General features: G+C 52.0%; 4 protein-coding genes and 1 long non-coding RNA gene across 10 annotated transcripts in view; 4 read left to right on the forward strand and 1 right to left on the reverse strand.

Moving 5' to 3' along the window:
• The first annotated feature begins 459 nt into the window (after positions 1 to 459).
• Positions 460 to 3,659, forward strand: HOXA9 (homeobox A9). Of its 2 annotated transcripts, XM_084786104.1 has the most exons (3): positions 505 to 922; positions 1,096 to 1,185; positions 2,210 to 3,659. In XM_084786104.1, exons 1-3 carry the CDS (start codon positions 640 to 642, stop codon positions 2,446 to 2,448), a joined length of 612 nt encoding a protein of 203 aa, XP_084642230.1. In that variant the 5' UTR covers positions 505 to 639; the 3' UTR covers positions 2,449 to 3,659. The 2 variants fall into 2 exon arrangements, with proteins under 2 accessions (XP_084642229.1, XP_084642230.1); XM_084786103.1 differs by having other exon boundaries at positions 460 to 1,185.
• Positions 3,660 to 5,203: 1,544 nt separating this feature from the next.
• On the forward strand, positions 5,204 to 11,427 carry HOXA7 (homeobox A7). 3 transcript variants are annotated; one of them, XM_084786108.1, is made up of 3 exons: positions 5,204 to 5,314; positions 9,705 to 9,972; positions 10,977 to 11,427. In XM_084786108.1, the coding sequence occupies exons 1-3, from the start codon at positions 5,225 to 5,227 to the stop codon at positions 11,294 to 11,296; spliced, it is 678 nt and encodes a 225-aa protein (XP_084642234.1). In that variant the 5' UTR covers positions 5,204 to 5,224; the 3' UTR covers positions 11,297 to 11,427. The 3 variants fall into 3 exon arrangements, with proteins under 3 accessions (XP_084642234.1, XP_084642233.1, XP_084642232.1); XM_084786107.1 differs by lacking the exon at positions 5,204 to 5,314 and adding an exon at positions 8,929 to 9,104; XM_084786106.1 differs by lacking the exon at positions 5,204 to 5,314 and having other exon boundaries at positions 9,438 to 9,972.
• A 2,433-nt stretch (positions 11,428 to 13,860) lies between these two features.
• LOC311599960 lies at positions 13,861 to 18,976 on the reverse strand. Of its 2 annotated transcripts, none has more exons than XR_014780078.1 (3): positions 18,855 to 18,976; positions 14,563 to 14,672; positions 13,861 to 13,997 (listed from the first exon to the last, which is right to left on the reverse strand). It is a non-coding gene; the product is annotated as an uncharacterized lncRNA (long non-coding RNA). The 2 variants fall into 2 exon arrangements; XR_014780079.1 differs by having other exon boundaries at positions 18,824 to 18,922.
• Positions 13,991 to 21,505, forward strand: part of HOXA3 (homeobox A3) — a 44,842-nt gene continuing 37,327 nt past the window's right edge. Inside the window, exon 1 of one of the 2 annotated variants that reach the window (XM_084786084.1) lies at positions 13,991 to 14,003. The gene's annotated coding sequence lies outside the window, so the exon portion shown is untranslated. Of the gene's footprint in view, positions 14,004 to 15,904; positions 15,984 to 21,505 lie in introns of those variants that run through there. The other variant, XM_084786082.1, reaches the window with a different exon arrangement.
• On the forward strand, positions 16,847 to 20,736 carry HOXA6 (homeobox A6). The gene is made up of 2 exons (XM_084786105.1): positions 16,847 to 18,959; positions 20,474 to 20,736. The coding sequence occupies exons 1-2, from the start codon at positions 18,518 to 18,520 to the stop codon at positions 20,731 to 20,733; spliced, it is 702 nt and encodes a 233-aa protein (XP_084642231.1). The 5' UTR covers positions 16,847 to 18,517; the 3' UTR covers positions 20,734 to 20,736.

A 21,505-nucleotide genomic window follows, 5' to 3' on the forward strand; every position in this document is an offset into this window, starting at 1 on the left:
TGTGTGGCTTCCGAAACAATAACTCCTTATGAAATATCATAAATATAGATTTAAATACAGTAGAGTGAGAATGCGATTTGGCTGCTTTTTTATGGCTTCAATTATTGTCTAATTTTATGTGAGGGGCTCTGCTAGCCGCACTCGCACGCGGGACCCGCGCCTTCCTGATGGTGTGATTAATTGTGATATAAAATAGTCCGCTTAAGAAGTGTGTGTGTCTGGTGTGTGTGTGTGTGTAAGGGAGGGGGGGTTGGTGGCAAGGGAGAGCACAGAGGCAAGGCCAGATTTGATCTTTTAATCTTCGTTGGCCACAATTAAAACAAACCAGATCGTGGAGCGGCGCGATCCCTTTGCATAAAAACATATGGCTTTTGCTATAAAAATTATGACTGCAAAACACCGGGCCATTAATAGCGTGCGGAGTGATTTACGCGTTATTGTTCTGCCGGGCGGACACGTGACGCGCGTGGCCAATGGGGGCGCGGGCGCCGGCAACTTATTAGGTGACTGTACTTCACCCCCCCTGGTGCCACCAAGTTGTTACATGAAATCTGCAGTTTCATAATTTCGGCGGGTCGGGCTGGGCCGGCCAGGCGCGGGCTACTGAGATGGCCACCACCGGGGCCCTGGGCAACTACTATGTGGACTCCTTCCTGCTGGGCGCCGACGCTGCCGAGGAGCTGGGCGCTGGACGCTATGCTCCAGGGGCCCTGGGCCAACCCCCAAGGCAGGCAGCAACGCTGGCCGAACACCCCGACTTCAGCCCTTGCAGCTTCCAGTCCAAGGCGGCGGTGTTCGGTGCCTCGTGGAATCCGGTGCACGCGGCGGGCGCCAATGCGGTGCCTGCTGCGGTGTATCACCACCACCACCACCCCTACGTGCACCCCCAGGCGCCCGTGGCGGCGGCGGCGCCGGACGGCAGGTACATGCGCTCCTGGCTGGAGCCCACGCCCGGTGCGCTCTCCTTCGCGGGCCTGTCCTCCAGCCGGCCTTATGGCATTAAACCTGAACCGCTGTCGGCCAGAAGGGGTGACTGTCCCACGCTTGACACTCACACTTTGTCCCTGACTGACTATACTTGTGGTTCTCCTCCAGTTGATAGAGAAAAACAACCCAGCGAAGGCGCCTTCTCCGAAAACAATGCCGAGAATGAGAGCGGCGGAGACAAGCCCCCCATCGACCCCAGTAAGTGTCTCCTTCCTACAAACCGGCCGTTGCCTCCTTGCCGGCCACCAGGATCTACCAGCGTGTCAGCTTTCTCTGGAGCCTGCCTTCGTCCTCGATGAGAGCCTCTCCTCTGGATCTGGGGCCGAGAAGCAGAAGTTGGTGTTTGGAACACCTCCGATAGGGGCCCCAAGTCCAGAGAACTGTGTGGAGCAGGCCCTGCCGACTGGGGGAAGGGGAGGAGGACGCTGCAGCAAGAGGGGGCGGGGCGGGCGCCGAGAGTAGAGCCGAGACCCACCGGCCCTCTCCTAAGCTGCCCAGGCCCAGGACAGACAGACTTTGGGCGGTTCTTCGAAAGCAGCGCAGAGAAGTCTTTTGTGCAGCTAGATTGTTCACGGACTGCTGCAGCAACGTCAGCCGGGCAATCTGACCCGGGATACTTGGGGGAAACCGCCGATACCTTCCAGTTCTTGCTTTCGGCCGGTGGCGGCATAAATCCTGCCCAAGATGAGGCTGCGGGCTAAGGAGCCAGGAGGGTCCCTTTGCCAGATATATTCAAATAAAGTGGAGACGTGATCAAAAGTCCGGGGGCATCCTGCCTCCCGCGTAGCTCCCACGGCCTTCCGGGAAGGTCAAATAAAGAGTGGGGACAGTTTCAGGGGAGTTCGGGAGGGAAAAACAGTTGATATGATTGGGGGGAGGGGAGGGATTTAATCTTGCCGCAGAAACACAGGGCAGCCTGCTCTTTTCTTCGCTGGCAAAAAAAAAAAAAAAAAAAAAGGTGTCCGAATTTCACCCTTTCACAATATGCAGCAGGGGACGGGAAAGAGGGTAGAGGACGGTGGATGTGGGAAGGGTGCTGTTGTAAGTGACCCTGGGTGGGTCTGTCTGCCAGGGCTTCATTGTGTTTTCTCTAAGTCAGTGGCGCCGTGCGCTTCGGCCAGAGGCCCCCGCCCCCCCCCCCCCCGCAAGAAGCTCCTTCACACCCGCCGGGCATGCTTCTCCTTCTAAACCCAGTGTCTCTCTCCCCTCCCCTCGCCCGCAGATAACCCGGCCGCCAACTGGCTTCACGCTCGCTCCACACGAAAGAAGCGATGCCCCTATACAAAACACCAGACGCTGGAACTTGAGAAAGAGTTTCTGTTCAACATGTACCTCACTCGGGACCGTAGGTACGAGGTGGCCCGGCTACTCAACCTCACCGAGAGGCAGGTCAAGATCTGGTTCCAGAACCGCAGGATGAAAATGAAGAAGATTAACAAGGACCGAGCAAAAGACGAGTGAGCCGTTTGGTGCTCATTTGAAAAAGAGCAATCTAGAAAGTAATAGAAAGGACTGTCCATCTCCTTCTCCTTCCTCACCCCCTACTCCAGCCTCCAACACCCGCGCAAAGCGGCTCTAAATCCTAGGCCTCATCTCTCTCCCTGGCAGTCCCTGCTTAGGCTGCTCCTAGGCCTGCGGCTTTAATGGAGGAGGTATTGTAAGCTTTCCATTTTGTATAACACACACACACACACACACACACACACACACACACGCACACACACACACACACAAGGGAGGGCATTAGCGCTGATGGCTGTATGTGCTAGCTTGTGTATATAAATATATATATATTTAAAAAAAATCTACCTGCTTCTGACTTTAAGCAAAAGGGAAAAAAAACTACCTTTTTATATAATGCACAATTGTTGATGGTGGGCTGTATAATTTTTAGTCTCTGTAGTTAATTTAATTTGCTCTTCGTGTGGCAGATCGTTCTGCCAAAATACTTGAACACTGTGTTTTATTGTGGTAATTACGTTTTGTGACTCAAACTTCTGTGCTGGGTGAGGCACCCATTGTGATTGTGGAAGCTAGAATTCAGTTTGAACTCAGGTTGCTTATGGAGGAGGGAGGCGGTTGCATAGAGTATAGCTCTGTAGTGGAATATAGCTTCTGTGTGACTAGACTGTTAACCTGCGATTGTAAACTAGCTGTGAGGATTTCCCAGTGAAATCAAATTTGGAGAGGAAGGGGCGGTAGTTCTCCAGGACGCATAGACTTCACGATTTATTTACTTTTGAAACGTGGGCTTCTTCTTCGTCACTCTGGGTTCTAGACTCAAGTCTTGTTCCGTGTATATAGATAGACTCTCTATATTAAAGAGATATTCATAGTCAGACAAGCTTGAATATTGTTTTTGCACCAGAGGAGAAGTGAGGAAATTCGGAGCTATACATACATGCAGATGGTTACTACCTATGGTTTACGCTTAGTTTTAATTAGGGGGGGGAGTGAGTGCTTACTGCAATGGAGTTAATTTTATTGATAATAAATTATACAACATGAAACCCCTATTGGGCTACTGTAGATTTGTATCCTTGATGAATCTAGGGTTTCCATCGGACTGAACATACACTGTATATTTTGCAATAGTTACCTCAAGGCCTACTGACCAAATTGTTGTGTTGAGATATTTAACTTTTGCCAAATAAAATATATTGATTCTTTTACTTTGTGCGGGTCTGCTTTTTGCGCCTTCTTTCTCTCTCTCTCTCTCTCTCTCTCTCTCTCTCTCTCTCTCTCTCTCTCTCTAGGTATATGTGGGGTGGTTGTGGGGCGCTGAGCTGAAGTGGAAAGAGCCTTCATTCTGTCTCCAGCAGGGACCTGCTGTAGCTAGTCGGGCCAGGCCTAAGCACTCCCGACTCAGCGGGTTGCGGTGAGAAGCAGGAGCAGAGAGCTACAAAGACCCACAGAGGGGCTCGGGTCTCTTTGCCAGAAGACCTCAGAGAAGGATCTGAGGAGCTGAGCAGAAGTACTGGGCATCATCGATCCTCAGCAGTGGAAAGACCACTTTTTTTTTTCATTTTTGGTGAAAAAAAAAAACAAACCAAAACAAAAACAACAACAACGACAACAACAAACCTGGACTCACACACAAAAAGCTGAGGTCTTTGGAAGTAGGGTGGTCGAGTTGAGGGGTGCAGGACAAGGAGCTGAAGGCCTGTGGCCTGCTAAGGAAGCCCCGAAGAGACAAACAGGAGCCAGATGCGCACAATGAGGCGGCTCCTTCAAATATTCAGGGGTTTTAGAGAGTGTAAAAGCTGCACGCTTGTGCCCCACTGGGTCCTGCCAACTTAGCCCGGGGCGGGTTAAGGGGGGGGGGTGTAGGAATCAGCATCCTACACCGTTAAGCCACCTCCGGAGCTTAAGTCCCCACAAAAGCAGGCCTTAGCAACCGACAAGCCCTGAAGCGCCATAAAAGAAAATGAGGGCTGTTACCCTTTATGGGGTGTAAAGGGCTGCGTGGGGGGACCGGCTACAACTTCGGAGGCCCAAGCGCCTTCTAGATATAACCAAAGGATTCTGCCTCACTTCACCCCACCCCCACCCCGCCCACACCCGCAACTCATTTTCTTCCCTCTCTCCCCCCAACACCTCTCTGCAATGTAAACTGTCTCCTAATGCGGAAAAGGGGGACCAGGATGCGGGTGGATGGGGCTTCCCTTTAGCCCCCACCCTCAATGCGCCGCCAGGTTGGCACGCCCTCTGTTGTTGCAGACAGAAAGAACTTCAAAGCCTGGCAGTAAGGGTGTGCTATAAAGGAAGGTCTGCGAACTGTCTGGAATTCGGCTCTTAATGAGTTTACAACTGTCCAGCTCCAATTAGGGTATCCCACCAAAACCCTTTCATTTGTTTGCTCTGTCTGCTGCCGATAAAGAGACTGCGGAAACAGCCCTCTTTTATGGGCATTGCTCTCTGTGCAGCGTAGATTCCGGCTCCATGAGGATCCCGGGAGACAGAACCCATGGGAGTGGGACACTGGTGGGGTCACCGGCTTTGCCGAAGTTCACGCCGGCCAGAGCAGCTGCGGCTGCAGTGCCAAGAAAAGTCCAGGAGATGGCAGTGTGGCTCCACGCAAGAGGCTCTCACTCCGCCATCTCCCGCCGCCGCGACCTAGGAAGCTCCTAAAATGTCGACTTGAAGCGAGCCTTTCTGGAATGGGATCTGCTTGAACAGCAGTCGTATATTTTCCCTGCTGTTCATGCCAGCTTGAAAGCCTCCAGGGGACACAAGCATGCGCAAGGGCTTGCCTGACCGTTGGCGTTCGCTCCTCCCAGGCCCCATTCCGAGGCCGATGCGCTGCGTGGCAGCAGCTGTGCGGATGGTGCGGGACTGCAGCTCTGAGCACTGGTTCCATTCCAGGGTCACAACCCTCATCACAGCAGAGATCTAGGGGCAGCGAGTCACGCGGGGATTGTCGTTCACGATGGACAGACAAGGGAACGAACACCTACGGCCCCAGGACCAGATGACCCAGCAGAGAACGCACCCTGTGGCCACGGGTTCCCACGACCCTCGAGGCCCCCCGAAAACTGCGCCAGGGTCGGTTACTGGGCCTAGCGAGCCAGCACCAGTAAGAGAGAGAGAGAGAGAGAGAGAGAGAGAGAGAGAGAGAGAGAGAGAGAGAGAGAGAGAGAGAGAGAGAGAGAGAGGAGACATAGGGACTCAATTGGTCTGAATATTAGGCGGCTAAAAATTGGTTATGAAATCACACTTGGTGGCTGTCTTGTGTAGTAGATCTGCCGGGAGTTTGGCCAGGTTGGGGTAACTCGGGACATAGACCAGGAACTGTTAGGTTATTCAAAAAAAAATGATACCTTCAAACAGGTAGAATTACACTCTGGTCCCAGAATTGGCATTCACGTGCTTGAAGCCCATCTCGTTTCTCTGGCCAGGGCGTTCCTTTGGCATTGAAGTGCCAAGACTACTTACGCTGGCATTGCCAGCCAAGCAAGCTAGGTACCAAAAAAAAAAAAAAAAAATCCAGTCCACTCCCAGACTACTTTTAATGCTACATGGGGGACAAGCTCCAGAGCAAACGGGTCGGCTTCCGAGGATCGGCCCCTGGTATAGGACGGTTTCAGAAAGAAAACACGAGAACAAACAAGAGAACCAACCCTTCGAAGCGCCGTGCACACAGGCTGTGCGGTGCATTTATTTGGGTCGTAATAGTCTCGGCCAAGCCCACAAAATGTTTATGACTCGAATCTCCGTGCTGAACACGCTGTAAAACTAGGGACTCGATTTTGGCTGACGTCTCTCCTGGGTCTCTCACTGGGTCTCTCTCTCTCTCTCTCTCTCTCTCTCTCTCTCTCTCTCCTTCCCTCCCTCTCCCTCTCCCTCTTCTTCTTCCTTCTACGCCCTCTTAAAACTCTTCCTCCATACACGTGGGTAGTACAGACACACATCATCATCTTTCCACGTGTAATACAGGCTACTTCCCTGTACTTCATCAGATTGAAGGAAGGGTTTAGTAGCTTCTGGAGAGAGAGCACAGAGAGATTGGTGCTTGCCTATCCTAATCCTCAGAAATCTCTATTTATGTTATTTATGTTACTGCAAACAGGCGAAATCGCTGACCAGTGGACACAAATAGAAAGCTCTATTTTTTCTAACCATGGAAGTCACAGGTTAGCGGCAGCCCTTCCCCTCCGCGGGTCACAGAGGCCCCAGGTAGATGCAGGCTTCCAGGGCCTCAGAGGCCTGGTGAAGTGCCTACGCCGTCGCCGCCGCCAGCCTCCCTTGCCCTTGGCCGACTGACTGGCGACTTGACAAGGTGCTCTTTGGTCTTCGCTGCCGAGAGGCTTTTCAGAGCCTGTCAAGCCAAGGCAAGGCCCGGCAAGGGACTGAGCTTATTTATTTGCTCCCGGGCAGGAATTGGTGCCCGGCGTCCAAGCCAGGACAGACTCAAAGCCCAAAATCTGCAGTCTTCACAGGGGAGGAGATTAGAAACATTTAAAGATCCAAAACTCAGAACCAATCTAGAAGGCGCTATTCTCTGCCAGGGGCTGGGTTTACATTCTAAACCTAGATTTTAAACACCGAGGTCTATTTGGCCACAGGAAACAGAGGAAACACATTCTGACAGCGCGTTTGAAAGCTAATTCTGGGAAAGCGGTGAGAAATATTTAGGTTAAAAACTGGCCCATAAGGCCTCTTCTTCAGAGCCTGGGTTAGATAGTGTGTGAAAATTATCACTTATAACAAGTAAGTCAAATAAGTAGGGAACTAATGATCAGAGACCATATAATAAAATAGTCCTTTGTTGAGAGTTTGATTTTGTTCAAAGTCTAGCCACGGAAAGGAGAACCAAGAAAGAAAAAAAACAAACAAAAAAATGAAAGGGAAGGCTTTCTATGACCCCTGACCCGGCTCATAGGAAAGACTTTGCCTCTGAAGTGCCAAGGCCTTGAAAGCAGCAGAATTTGAAACCTATTTGGCCTTGGCAAATGGGGACAGAGTCTCTTGCCGAGACTTCTCGGTCTTGCCTGGCCAAAAGCAGCCAGCCGCCCTAGACATGTGAGTGTGATTTTTTTTTTTCCTGTGCTACCTCAAATCGTTCTGCACTCTGCTTGTCAAGTCCCCTTCTAAAGGAAAATTCCACGTTAAACATGGTTGCTTTGGACTGCTCCATTCGTCTGAGTCTAGACAGACTGCCTCGGCCTGCCTAGTCTTTCACTTTGCGCCTTGCTCTGTGTCACCCCAGGAACAATTTATTAGTCTAAAGCCGTCTAATTTCACCTCTTTGATCTCCTAGTCTTCTTCTTCTTTGCTTCATCTTTCTTTGGCTTTAAAAAAAAAATTTTATTTCTCTGTTAGAAGACAATGTTACTTCGATTTTCTTCTTCTTCTTGTTTTATCCTCTCTGTTTCCCATCCTGATCCACCATAAAGGGGGTCCCGGATATGGCCTCCTCGGGGTCCCATTGCTCCCACCTGCCCTTCTTTCCACCAAAGCCTGAGAGCCCTTTACTAGGTGGGCGCCCCCGGGCTTCCTACCAGCGGGATTTGAGCTATCTTTCTGTCTTTTGTCCTCCCAAGACTCCCTGAGAGGGTATGGTGAACTGGGGTGGGGTGGGTGGACACAGCCTGAACCCACAGAAAGTGATAAGAAAGCACTTTCTACACCAGGAACCAAACTCTATAATTTAGAGGAGAATTTCCGGGGCAATTCCATTGTGAAGTCGGGTTTATGATGTGCAATCGAGCTGAGCAGTAAAAGGTGGCCAGTCTTCCAGCATGGCCTAGGCAGTTTATGAGGCATTTAGAGAAAGGATTCACCAAAATATCCTCCAGAGAGCGTTGGGCCATAGGGGTGGGGGGTAGCCTTCCATCTGGCATATCACTGCCACAGGGGGCTGAAGGCCAGCAAGGTAAGTCCCCAGGATGAGCGACTTATTCGGGAGAGGATGAGACTGTCTGGGAACCAGTGCTTAGAAAGACGAAGCCGCGGGATCCGTGAAAGGGCTCCCTTATTTGCTTTTATTGTCTCCTAAAGAACGGGGTTTCCACAGTGGGCTTCAGCACCCAGGCCCTGAGATCTCCTTTCTTCTCTCTAAATCACCTCTCAAACGGTTTCCCCGGCCCACAAGGTGGAAGTTCAGGGGGCAGCTTGGCCGAGGAGCTGCCAGGGACCTCCCAATAGAAAGGGTGTGTTTAGAAAATTGTAGACCCAAGCTTCTTCCATGCTGCGTGAGGATTGACCCAGTTTCCCTTGATCCAGGGGGTAACCGGGGGTTGTGAGAAGGACAACAGGGGTGTTGAGCCATCTATTGGGGTGCTGCGGGCCAGCCAGGTGCCCGGGAGCGAATGCGGAGAGACTGAAAGGCGGCAGTGTCCGGCAGGAGGAAAGGGAATCCCATGTTAATAAATCTGTTGGCAAATGAGGCTCATTAATAGATAAATATTTCACTGCTTCCTTTAGGACAGATAAACAGTGCGCCGCCGATTAAAGAAAGGAAGCTGTGAGACACTGAATTTATTCGAACCACATGGTTCCAGTTTGTGGCAGGGTTTTCGCTGCTCAGCTAGAGAAGACGCCCGCGCCTGTGGAGTTTGCAGTGGAGCATCAAATCCGGCCTTAAATGCTGTCTTGCTTAGAGAGAGGAGAGAGAGGTGGGTAAAGAGTCGGATCTTTCTCCCTAGACCGTCTTTGGGCCAACAGGTCTCAGAGACCCTGCAGGGGCTTGGGTCTGCAAGGAGGGCAAGGATAGGGGGGAATCCATATACTGGATGTGCGGTTCTGGAATAGGTATGAGGTTGTAGGAGGCGAACCCTGCCGTCAGATTTTGGCGACCAGGATGGGGCTCTCGCGTAGCCTAGAGGTCTGACTGCGTCGGGCGTCCCGGGCCGGGCCAGGCGCAGGCCGCGTATTTGAGCCTCTTCCCCTTCCATTCCTGGCGCCCGCCGGCCCGTGGCGCGAGACCACCTGTGAGGGCTGCTGAGATTGGCGGAGGCGGTCATGTGGGCGGTCACGTGCCGCGGCGAGCTCCGTCCAAAAGAAAATGGGGTTTGGTGTAAATCTGGGGGTGTAATGTTATCATATATCACGCTACCTCGTAAAACCGACACTGAAAGCTGCCGGACAACAAATCACAGGTCAAAATTATGAGTTCTTCGTATTATGTGAACGCGCTTTTTAGCAAATATACGGCGGGGGCTTCTCTCTTCCAAAATGCCGAGCCGACTTCTTGCTCCTTTGCACCCAACTCGCAGAGAAGCGGCTACGGGCCGGGCGCCGGCGCCTTCGCCTCTACCGTGCCGGGGTTATACAATGTCAACAGCCCCCTCTATCAGAACCCATTCGCGTCTGGCTATGGCCTGGGCGCCGACGCCTACAACCTGCCCTGCGCCTCCTACGACCAAAACATCCCTGGGCTCTGCAATGACCTCGCCAAAGGCGCCTGCGACAAGGCTGACGAGGGCGTGCTGCACGGCCCGGCCGAGGCCAGTTTCCGCATCTACCCCTGGATGCGCAGTTCAGGTAGGCGTAAGTAGAGGCCCGCGGGGTCGGTGTGCGGGAAGAGAGGGGGTGCGGGTGCGGGGTGCGGGGACTGACAGAGCCCAGCCCCGCGGCTTCCAGCCGGCGGCCCCGCAAGTCCCGCTGGCGCTGCCTTTCTGGTTTTAATTAGAGCTGAGGCGCCATTGCGTGGAGAGACCCATAGCATTGTATGTAAATGAGGCCCATAAAACTTTTTATGGCCCAATTAATGGGTTCGATCCTCGTAAATTTATTTAACTCCATTTGCCTTGGAATTTTTTTTTTTTACAATAAGTTTCTCCTCTATTCTCATTCTCACACTCTCTCTCTTCCTCTCCCCCTTCTTCCTCTCCCTCTCCCTTTCTCTCCCCTGGCCTCTCTCTTTCTATCCTTTCTTGACTCCAGCTCTCTCCCCCCCCCTCCTTTTCTTTCGGGACTGGCTTTCTTTCTCAAAGGCAAAGAGAGCCAGGACCTCCGGGATCCCTCACCCACCCGTGTCCCAGAGGCCATTTGCAGTCCCGTGCTGGAGGGAATGTGGCAGAGGGAGGGAAGGGCATAGGACGGTCTTGTGGATGGGGCTGCTGAGGAGGGTCACTCACTTGTCTAGCAAGGCTGGGGAGCGGCTAGGCTTGCCTTTGAATGGCAAAAGTGCAGGGTCTCCCACTTGCCACACTCTATATTTACAATTTCCCTTTGTCAGGGGGAAGCAGGACATTGTGGAAACGTAGCCGGCTGGAAAGACCGGTTGTAAAGTTGGAATTCTGCTCTAAGGCTTTTCACAGACGTGCTTGCTTGTCTGGCACCGGGGTCTTGTGCTCACACTTCTCCTCCGTCAGCTTTATTGGGGGGGGTGATGGGGCGGAGGGGGGGGGATGCGGTGGTTGCTCCTCGATCTGGGCAGGTTGGAAGGTACAAGCTCTTGGGCAGCGAGCCTGACTAAAGCACTCTTCTGTCCACATCCCAGTTTGCTTGTCTGTTTGTCTATGTGTCCAAATTTCTGCCCTCAGGACCCGATAGAAAGCGGGGACGTCAGACCTACACACGCTACCAGACGCTGGAGCTGGAGAAGGAATTCCACTTCAACCGCTACCTGACGCGGCGGCGCCGCATCGAGATCGCTCACGCGCTCTGCCTCACCGAGCGCCAGATCAAGATCTGGTTCCAGAACCGGCGCATGAAGTGGAAGAAAGAGCATAAAGACGACAGCCAGGTTCCCACTGCGGCCCCTGAAGACGCGGCGGCGGCGCCCTCAGTCTCCGGGGCTGCTGACAAGGTTGAAGAGGAGGAGGAAGAGGAAGAGGAGGAGGAAGAGGAGGAAGAGGAATAAAAAGGGCCAGGCACGGGGGCCCTGGCTGCACAGGACAGTCGGAAAAGCGTCTTTAAGAGACTCAATGATTTTGATTACAAAAAATGGGGGAAATAAAGTGTTAAAAAAAAGAAAGAAAGAAAAAAGAAAAAGAGGAAATCAGTCCCCACTCCATCCCACCCACTTTATCACCCATTCTAGCTCCCAGGGGACCACTCAAGCTCACCTTGGGGACCCTCTCTGCCTCTGAAGACCCCAGTTGATACCCTCAACCCTGTCCCAGTGTTGTGCACGGGGCACAACCAAAATACTACCTAGCACAGGCCTCTTTGAGAGGCACCCCCCAAACTACCTATGGGCCCAGCCCTAGTGGGCCACCACTCTTAAGTAGCCCCTCCATGTACGAACACTGGCAGACACCCAGCACCTGCCCGCCCCCAATACCTGCAAAACCATGATCAGTACTACCTACTAACCCTAAACTACCTATTTTGTGCTGGCTAGCCTGCCTGCTTCTCCATGCCCACTCCTTCCGGGTCAGGCCTTGACGCTTCTAGCTGGCAGTCTTTGGGGTCACCGAGGCTTCACTGACAACGCAATGAGGTTCAGGGACCAGGGCATTTGCTTCTATTTAAATTGAAAAATAATATATTTATTCCAAAGCATACCAAGTGCTGCAACCTAGAATCCCTCTTTCTCTGGTTTTGGCACCTCAAGTTGAGGGCCATTACCCCTCCCTACTCCAGGAGGGGAGCATTCCTGAGCTGGCTGCAGACCTCTGGAATAGATAACTTCGGTTTTGTGAGACTAAGGAGCTGTACTCAAGTCTCACTGTCGCCCCCTCCCCCTTTGCTTCTGTGTCCAACTGTTCAGCTGTGTTGAATATGTACACCCTGATTTTTCCTACAAGGACAAAAACTGTATATTTGAATCGGATTTTTTTTTTTTTGTCATTTCTATAATCCTGGAGCTCATTTGTAAAGGAATGTCTTGACTTGGGAAGACTTGTTTTAAATGGGGTGACTTTGTAGCATGGTGTGTTGTATTGAACTGATTCTGTAGTGGGTGGGGGGTGTCCTACACCCACCCCAGTCCCCATCACCTCACTTGTTGTCTCGTGTCCCCCTTAGACCCAGCCTTGGGCTCAGGGAAGGTGTGCTTCCTAGCCCAGTTACCTGTGTTTTATGTAACAATAAAGATGCTTGGAGACAAAGAAACGGATTGCTTTATCCAGAGGCTCTTGGGGCAAGGGGAGGGTGGCCATGGCGGAATGGCAAGCCCCGGCTGTAGGCCAAAGGAGCAAGGGAAACACATACACACACACGGAGAGACTACCCTTGAGTCCAAGTTTTAGACATTCATGTGTAAATGGGTCGTTTTCTTTTTTTTTTTTTTACATGTTCTATGTGTAGGTTTGTATAAACATGTGTTTCTATTTCTGTGTGTGGTTGCCTATACTTTTCATAATTGTGTGCATGTCCACATCCGTAGTGTGTGTATATCTGTGTTGTGTGCTAACGTTTTCCATGTCTGTAAAATTGGATGTGTGGGTATCCGTGTCAGTGGTCGCGTGCTTTTCTGTGTCTATGTGTGCATTTTTATGCATCTATAATCGTATATGTGCCTTCTTCTTTGTAGATGTTTCTGTCTGTCTATTGTATGTGCACCAGTATATAGATCCACTGAAAAGACTATTTGTTGATACACTGTATTATCTATCTACAGCCTCCCCAAAACTTCCATAAATTCCATGAACGAACTCCAAATTCAACTTTCCTCTAAAGGTGTAATCTGAGCTCTAAAAGGGTGTATTACCTACCCTCCAATTGATCCCGGATTCCACATGTGCCCTACTTCCAGCCCCAGGGTAGGATATGGGACTGGGGTCCCTGCCGCAGCACCCCCACTTCGCCCTCAGTAGAGGCGAGGGTGCCCCAGGGTCCAAAACTGCCGCGGAGCGGTTCTGGGGCCCGCCATGGGCCTCAGACAAGGCTGCACAACCTAGTCAAGTCCTTCTGCTGAGGAAGGACTCTGGCTGGAGAAGGGGCGAGCGGCAAGGGACTAAAGGCGAGGGGCGGTGGAAGTAGTTAAGAGCATCCTGAGCTTAGCCCGGGAAGATCTTCATTTTTATCTCCTGGCTGGGTTGGGCCAGCTTCTTAGGACTCTTTTTAAGAAAATTGGACCTAAAAGTGTCTGTAAAACCTGAAGCCCCAAACCGGGACAGCCTCGGTGGTAAGATGGCGCCGGTGTAAGAGCTGCCTCCTCTTAGTGATGGGGAAAGGGTCATAAATCCGTTGTTGTTTATGAAAATTTACAACTTTGCAATACAACTTTATGAGTTGTTCGGCCCTTCCATTGGCCGCTGTCGGTCATGTGGATAGGAACCGTGAACATGAACTTTTTTATAATTTCCCTTGCGAGAATAGAGCCGCATTCTTTTGCTCCGCTTCGTCCTGCGTGCTTCGGAGCTCTGCCTTCCCAGCCTGCCTGGGCTGCGCTTTGTCCAGCGATGGCGAGAGAAGGGAAGCCGCTGCCAGGCCCAGGCCGGCCGCTGTCGCTGGAGGTGGGGCGCGTCCAGTTCCTGGAGCAGCAGCCGGCGCTTTGCAACTCGCAACCTGGCTAATTTCCTGCGTCCTCTGGCATCAGATAGGAGGACAATTCGTCTCTTGGGCTGCCCGAAGCGACAGCTGTCAGAGAATCAGGAGCTTCTGGGAGCCGCGGTCTAAAGGTGAGACATGCGGGAAGGAGACAGGGCAGAGGTTGGGTGAGGTACCACAGTGGTGAGAGAGGGCATCCAGAGCGACTTTGAAAGGGGGCATTTCTCCTCCTCATCGGGACTGTCCCTTCATACTCAGCCCCATTACACACCGCAGCCCAAACACGTCATTCATTCTCACGCACTAAGGCCACCCCCTACATCATTTCCTCAAGGCAGATCAGCCTTCCCCCTGGTGGCACAGCGCCCCGCGCTTGGGTCCTCATTCTCCCTTCCCTAGTGACCCCGGGGAAGTCCAGAAGGAAATCATCTGGCATTCTGCTGTTCCCTATCACCTCTGGGGCTTTGGATTATTTCATTCATGCCTAAATTGATTCTACTGACTTCCCCGACAACCAGAGATAGTTCCCGAGCTAGGAATGTGGGCAGAGAGGAGAACCAAGCGAGTTAACGCACAGGCGTTGGTGGTTTTTTTTTGTGTGTGTGTGTGAGCTTCAGTACACTATTCTCGCCTATGGGGCTAATTTCAGAGAAAGGAGGAAGGGGGAAACAAGCGAACACGAATACAAACCTTACTAATACAGAGTTCTCCGGTGATTGCCTGCTTCGTTTGCCTGATTTTTCTGACCAGAGTGGTGTCCGGAGGCCCCCGGAAACGGGTTAGTAGCGCGTTGTAGAATTCTGGGTGGAGGACAGAATCGAGTTAATTGGGTGCTGCTGGGAGATGTTTCGCGCCGGGGACTGTTGTGTTGGTGCAGGTACAAAGATCACGTCTAAGGTTTCTGAAGAAAGGTTGCAAAACGGAGTCTGGGTAATAGCAGCAGGCTTGCAGCCCTAACCAACCTAAGTACAGTGGCAGGCTAGTGCTCACAGCCTCCTGTCTCCTGAGCCACCAGGGAGAGGGTTATGTAGCGAGCCACGAGCCACGAGGCTGCACTGAATGCTGCTGCTGGCCTGGCGGTGGCTTTGCATTGCATAGGGGGTACCAGCCATGGTGGGGGAGCCTGAAGGCGCATCTGACCAGGTTAGATTTGTCCCCCGGAGACAAAGTCACTCGAAAATCAGTCGCGAGGTTCTGGACTATAGTTCTTTTTGTTTATTTGGTTTTTGGTTGTTATTGTTGTTTTCCTATCTCAAGATAGTATCGTGACAAAGGCCAGGCAATTTAAAAAAAAGGACACAAAGGTGTTTGGGACGTTCGAGGGACAGCGCTGTGGATGTGCCCCGGGCAGGGGTAGATAAAGCGCCGCATTTGCCTCCTAGGGCCGCTGGCTGTCTGATTGCGGCTGCCGCAGGCAGATTATTTATTGCGACCTAGCTGGAGCTCGCTGCTGCCACGCTGTGGCCGTCGCCGGAAGCGGCGCCAGCAGCGGCCCGCCTCTTTGAGCCTGGCGTGACTGCTGTACGGGGCCCCTCAGATTCCCCAGAAGCAGGGGAAGGGGGACAAAAGGGGACCTGAGGGGCAGTCTCCTAGAGTCTATTTGGCTGTGAAATCTCCTTGCTTCGGCTACCCATGACAGAAACCTCAGACGCCGGAATAGACTCGGGTCCTTTCCTCGCCCCCAACCCAGCACCATGGAGACTGGTTGTACAGGCCGCCTGGCCGGTCCTGGCTGTTTCTGTCCAAACTGCGTGTCCCAAAGGCGTTCTGGGGACTCACGCCTGTTGGGGAACGCTCTGGCTTTGGGGATTCTGGCATCGGAGAGACCAATTGTGGCTCTGAGGCCTGCTGGCCTGGTTCGCCCTGAGGATTGGCTATGGCTTGGAAGGCGGCTTCAGGAGAGGGCCTATAACTGGCAGAGGCCACACCTGTGTGCTTTGGGTTAAGGGCTAGAGATTTGGTTGGATGGAGGTGAGCCTTCGGGGTCGCCCACACACCTGCAGGCCAGGCTCTAGGCTGGCAGAAGTGGAGGGGCTCAAAGGGCAGCCCAGGGCAAGGGTAACCTGTGTGACCCTACTGCCATCCTACCTCCTTCGAAGAGAAGATAAAAGGTACGTTTTCTGTGTGGCTTTGACCTAGCAGAGAGTCCTGAGGTGGTCATTTTCATCACCTCAGGAGAGGTTCTATTGAGGGTGTGGAGTTCCTGTTCTCTCTCTCTCTCTCTCTCTCTCTCTCTCTCTCTCTCTCTCTCTCTCTCTCTATATATATATATATATATATATATATATATATATATATGTAAGTAGATCGGATGGCAGCCAGTTTAAATATGCACCAGCCTTGGCTTACATATAAAGATTTCAATTTATTATTTTTTCCTTCTTATTGTTTACAGAAGCTAGAAATACATTTTCTGCCTCCTAGCTGAGAAAACAAATTTTCTTATTGGCTGAGACAATTAAATCTAAAATTCAGATTAAAAAACAGCAATAATGGTGATAAACTGTCACCAGCTCCAACCCTGTGCGGGAGGCATATGGAATTATGAAAGAGAACGATAAATATAAACAAGTAACACCTGCAAAATGGCTATTTTCACTTCAAATAATATTGGTTGAAATAATTGTTATATGAATATTTTTTTACGAACCAATAACTCTAGCTTATTTTCTTCAAACACCTTTTTAAAGAAAAAAATCCACCTTTTTCCTCCTGAGTTTTCATTTCTCACTCACTGCATCTTCTCCTTGAGAAATGCTAAATTGTATCCTGTCCTGGCTAAGTCTTGCTTATAAGCAAAGGAAAAACTTTCTTGGGTTGGAGAGATAAAGACTTTAGGCACAAGGCCTGTGGGGGCACCCTCCCTTCTCTGTGCCTTCACAGGCTCTCTGGAGGCCCACCTATGACAAGTCCTTTTCCAGTTTTTCTCTTTTTGGGGGGTGGGGGTGGGTGGAGTGGGAGGAAGGTCAGGGGGAAAGACGAAAAGCAAAAGAGAGATGAAGGAAGCGGTATCAGATTCCTACAAGACCATTGCCAATTGTCACCTCCCCCAAACCATCAGTCCGGCATGGATCAGGGTTTTACAGATCTTACAAAAAAAAACCTCCTGAACGCCAACCAAGTCTTGTAAATATCTCTTCAACATGCACACAATTGGGAGTTTTAAAGCTAATTCAAGGGCTTTTTTTTACAAGCCCTATAAACATAGTCGTGAAAATGCCATTGAACCGATATCACTTTTTTTTTTTTAACAAAATGAGACTGATCTTAGTGCAGGCAAGACTAAGACATATTTCCCATGTCCTATCTGGGGTTTGCCAGGCTTGGGCCAATGGTCAGGGCAATTCAGGACCCTGGAGCTAATGACAGGGAGACAGGACTATTCTGGTTTTCGAGTTCCTGCAGCGTCAGGAGTTGTTAGGGGCTGGGAAGGTAAGGGACCTACTACAGTGCCTATTAATTATCCTGTGCGAAGCGTTGGGCCCCAGGAGCAGCACTCCGTGCCCTTCTCCACCAAGGGCCCTGCATCTCCCCTGCTTCTGCAGAGACAGGGGGCAGACGACTGCATCTGGATTTTTACCGGGAGGTGCTCTAAGCAGTTCCAGTAGCTTAAGGAAGTCCTGGGACGCGGTGTGAAGGGAGTTAAGTCCCTTGGATGGCTTCCTACTCCAGTCTCATAAACACCTCGCCCCCCCCCCTCGTCTGTAGAGCTGTAGCTGGTTTCTTGTTGAAACCATGGGTTTTAGTTTTTCCTTTCTCTGGGTTCAAAGACAAGATGCGGTGCCTAGCTAGTGAGGGTGTACGTGTTTGCTTTAAGGCCACGCAGGCACGGGGCCATTGCAGGGGAGTAAAACCTGGAGTGCGATGCTTAGGAAGAAGGGGCCTGCGGAAAAGCCCTGCCTTTGGCTTGGGCCTGGTCAGCAAGGGGTGATCTTTCAGCTTTGGGCTGTAAGGCCCAACCTGTCGTAAGAATGGGAGGGAATTCTTCCCTATCCTTAAAGCGCAGAGCTGAAAAGCAGAGAGGGAAGGCCCAGCTTCTCAGAGTCCCTTCTCCGTCTCAAAAAACCCCACACCCACGGTTAAGGGAGCACAGGGGAGGGGCAACCCAGGACCTGACTGGGACAGGAGGCTCTCCAGAGCAAAGCCTTCCTTGTCACCGCCCCTCCTGGCTCAGGATTGTCAGGTTTCCTGTTTTGAGGGGAAAAACCAGCAAAACCTAAGAAGGCAAAAGAAAGGAAAGAGGAAAGAGCAGGCCTGATGGGGCCTTCTTATTGACCTGGGCACTAGTGCCTCTTTTCGGCTCTGATCTGCACATCCTCGTCCGGGCCCGTGCCCCGCCGCTGGCGTTCGGGTGTGTGGGGGAGAGCGGGGCTGGCTGGCTGTGTGCGCCCATTAATCTGCCGGGCGGGCGGCGGGCAGGCGGGCTGGGGGCTGTTTGTAACTTTGCTGCCTCGGTCGCCGCGGTCCCCGGGGAGCGGGCTCCGGCGCTCGCTCCCATTGGTCGCCGCTGCGTCAGCTGGTGCGATTTGCTGCTGTCGCTTTTGGCGTTCGGCCATCCAGAAACAAACCAGTTCGATGACTACTAATAGTTATAGCCAGATGTACTAATACACAACAAATCACAGTCCTGCAGAGGGGCGCGCAAATGAGTTCCTATTTTGTGAATCCCACTTTCCCTGGGAGCCTGCCCAGCGGCCAGGACTCCTTCTTGGGCCAGCTGCCCCTCTACCCGGCCGGCTATGACGCGCTGAGGCCCTTCCCGGCCTCTTACGGGGCGTCGAGTCTTCCGGACAAGACATACACCTCACCTTGTTTCTATCAACAGTCCAACTCGGTCCTGGCCTGCAACCGGGCATCCTACGAGTACGGGGCCTCATGTTTCTATTCTGATAAGGACCTCAGTGGCGCCTCACCCTCGGGCAATAGCAAGCAGAGGGCCCCCGGGGATTACCTGCACTTTTCTCCCGAGCAGCAGTACAAACCTGACAGCAGCAGCGTGCAGGGCAAAGCCCTCCACGAGGAAGGCACCGACCGGAAGTACACGAGCCCTGTTTATCCCTGGATGCAGCGGATGAATTCCTGTGCGGGTAAGGCATTTCCCTCCTTCCCCACCCCAGAGAGTGTAGGGAGAAGGAAAAGCTGGCAAGGAGACAAGAAGGAAGGAACGATGGAAGGAAGGAAGGAAGGAAGGAAGGAAGGAAGGAAAGAAGGAAGGAAGGAGAGAGTAGGGAGAAAGAAAGGGTGAACAAAGTTTCCTTCTCACCGTGTTTTCTGAAAAGAAAATTTTAAAAAGAAGAAGAAGAAAAAAAAAAACCCAAGCATTCCCAGTGGGACAATTAGGCCCAGCCAGAAGAAAGGCAGAGCCACGAGATCCATGTAAGGTGACACTTTAGGGAAGAGTGAAGGACTCACTGACAAGCTATATGAGACCTGGAACAGGGGTAACAGAAGAGAGAGGAGAAAACTGGTTCAGATGAAAAATCGTGCTCAGCTGCACCCTTGTAACACCCCCTCAGGTCTCCCAGCAGAGCGGGCCTCCAGCAGGCAGCAGAGACCAACCCTTTCACTTTTCTAGTCTTCTCTCTGCTGCCCTTCAGAACCCCAGAAGCCCAGGCAGGCAAAGGCCCTCGTCTTCTCCTCATTTGACCTCTTTCAGTGTCTCCACCAAAGCTCTGAAGAGCCACCTTCTCAGAATAGATACGTTCTCTTCTCTCTCTTTTCTCTCTCTCTCTCTCTCTCTCTCTCTCTCTCTCTCTCTCTCTCTCTTCTCCCTCCCTCCCTCCCTTGCTCCCCCTCCTTCTTTTAACTTCCACTCAACTTCACACTCTTAGCCAACTTCTGCCTCCTCCTGAGCCCCTGCCTGAGAGCCTGGGAGGGAGTTCCCTCACCCTTGGGCACCTCTGGCCTCCAGACAGCCCAGCACAGTCCTGCATTGGCAGGACCCCACCCCCTAGCCTACAGCACGGTCTATTGGGAGTCCCCTTTCCCTCTTGGAGCAGGACAGAGCCTAATGGGGACATTAAAACTGCACAGTGTCATTGCTTGAAAACTCACTCTGCCCAGTAGAGTGGGGTTTTTTTTTTCTTCCCTCAGATGGATCACATAACTTGATAATAATATGCAAAGATTTGAGAGAAGGCTGGCCACATTTGTCTTTCCAAAAATATGTCAAGATCTGACACTAGGAGCCTCTATAGCATCTTTCACTGACACCAATGTGAGAATTCAGTCTCCATAGTGCTCCCAGGATCCCCACTCCACCCACAGACAAATAAATGCTACACTCCCTTGAAACAGTGACTTTGGCCCCTCAAATTAAGAATGCCCATGTTATTTCTTCACTTCTAATGGTTTTCTTACAAACTACATTTGTCAAAAGCAGTTAACTTCCTACCCAAGTCGTTTTTAGGTGAAAAACATCTCTCTTGGTATGAAATAATCTTTGCCATCTAGCCGGCTTTTTGCCCTCGCTAGTGGTGCAAGAAAAGCTGGGGTAGAAGGAGTAAGGTAGTTTCTAGGTTTAGAGACTGCTGGCTGGGAGGCACACAGGCTGAATTGGTTTGGCCTCGCTTACCCGCACCGTATTTCTGCCTGCCTGCAGGTGCCGTGTACGGGAGTCACGGGCGCAGAGGCCGCCAGACCTACACACGCTACCAGACGCTGGAGCTAGAGAAGGAATTCCACTTCAACCGCTACCTGACGCGGCGGCGCCGCATCGAGATCGCCAACGCGCTCTGCCTCACCGAGCGCCAGATCAAGATCTGGTTCCAGAATCGGCGCATGAAGTGGAAAAAGGAAAATAAACTCATCAATTCCACGCAGCCCAGCGGGGAAGACTCTGAGGCCAAGGCGGGCGAGTAGACTCCAGGGCAGGAACCAGGCCAGCCTTGTAACCTCTATCGGCTTTGCCCCCTGGTGTCCTTGTCTGCTCCCCAAGTTTTCTTCCAGCCTCCTTCTTCTGCAGCCTAGGGAAATCCAAAGCTTTGCAAGCGTCTGCGCATTTATTTATTACAGAAAACAAACAAACAGAACCCCCGCACATCCAATGTCAGCCGTGGGACAGACGCACTGTACACACACACAGGTTCTCTCCCCAAGGCTGCCGGAGCCAGCTTGGGAGTCCCGGTGTGCACCCAGAATTGACCCTGCAGCCGTGTTAGCGCCTTGGCGCCCCCTGAGCTACAAACGCAAGCTTGTTGGGGGAAGAAGGAGCCCCAAGCAGTGCCCCTTTTGGTGTCTGTGCTTTTCCGCCTTGGTCTCTCGCCATCAAATCCTGAAGGGCATCACCAAATCGGCTCTGGCTACTGGAAAGAAAGGGACTAAGAGCTGGGCCCCAGCCTTGTCCTGGCCTCTCAGGATGCCCCTAAACAAGAAGCCGAAGGAACAAAGGGGAACTCCCCACTTTCTCGACAAAACCAAGTCTCTCTGCTGGTGTGTAATCGTCAGCGGGAGAGCAGCAGCCTCAGCCAAGGCAAGCCAACCTGAGTGCGAGTGGAACATTACAGCCTCGGGAGCGGGAGCGACTAGGCTCCTGCAAGCTCCCAGCTCCCAATTTCCACTCCCTGCCTCGTACAGCGCGAGCGCCGCCACCTATCAGTTTTCAGGACTAAAAGAGGGGGCCCAGGACCATGGG

The sequence above is a fragment of the Acomys minous genome (assembly GCF_964271855.1).
Source record: "Acomys minous genome assembly, chromosome: 6".
Classification (NCBI taxonomy): Eukaryota; Metazoa; Chordata; class Mammalia; order Rodentia; family Muridae; genus Acomys; species Acomys minous.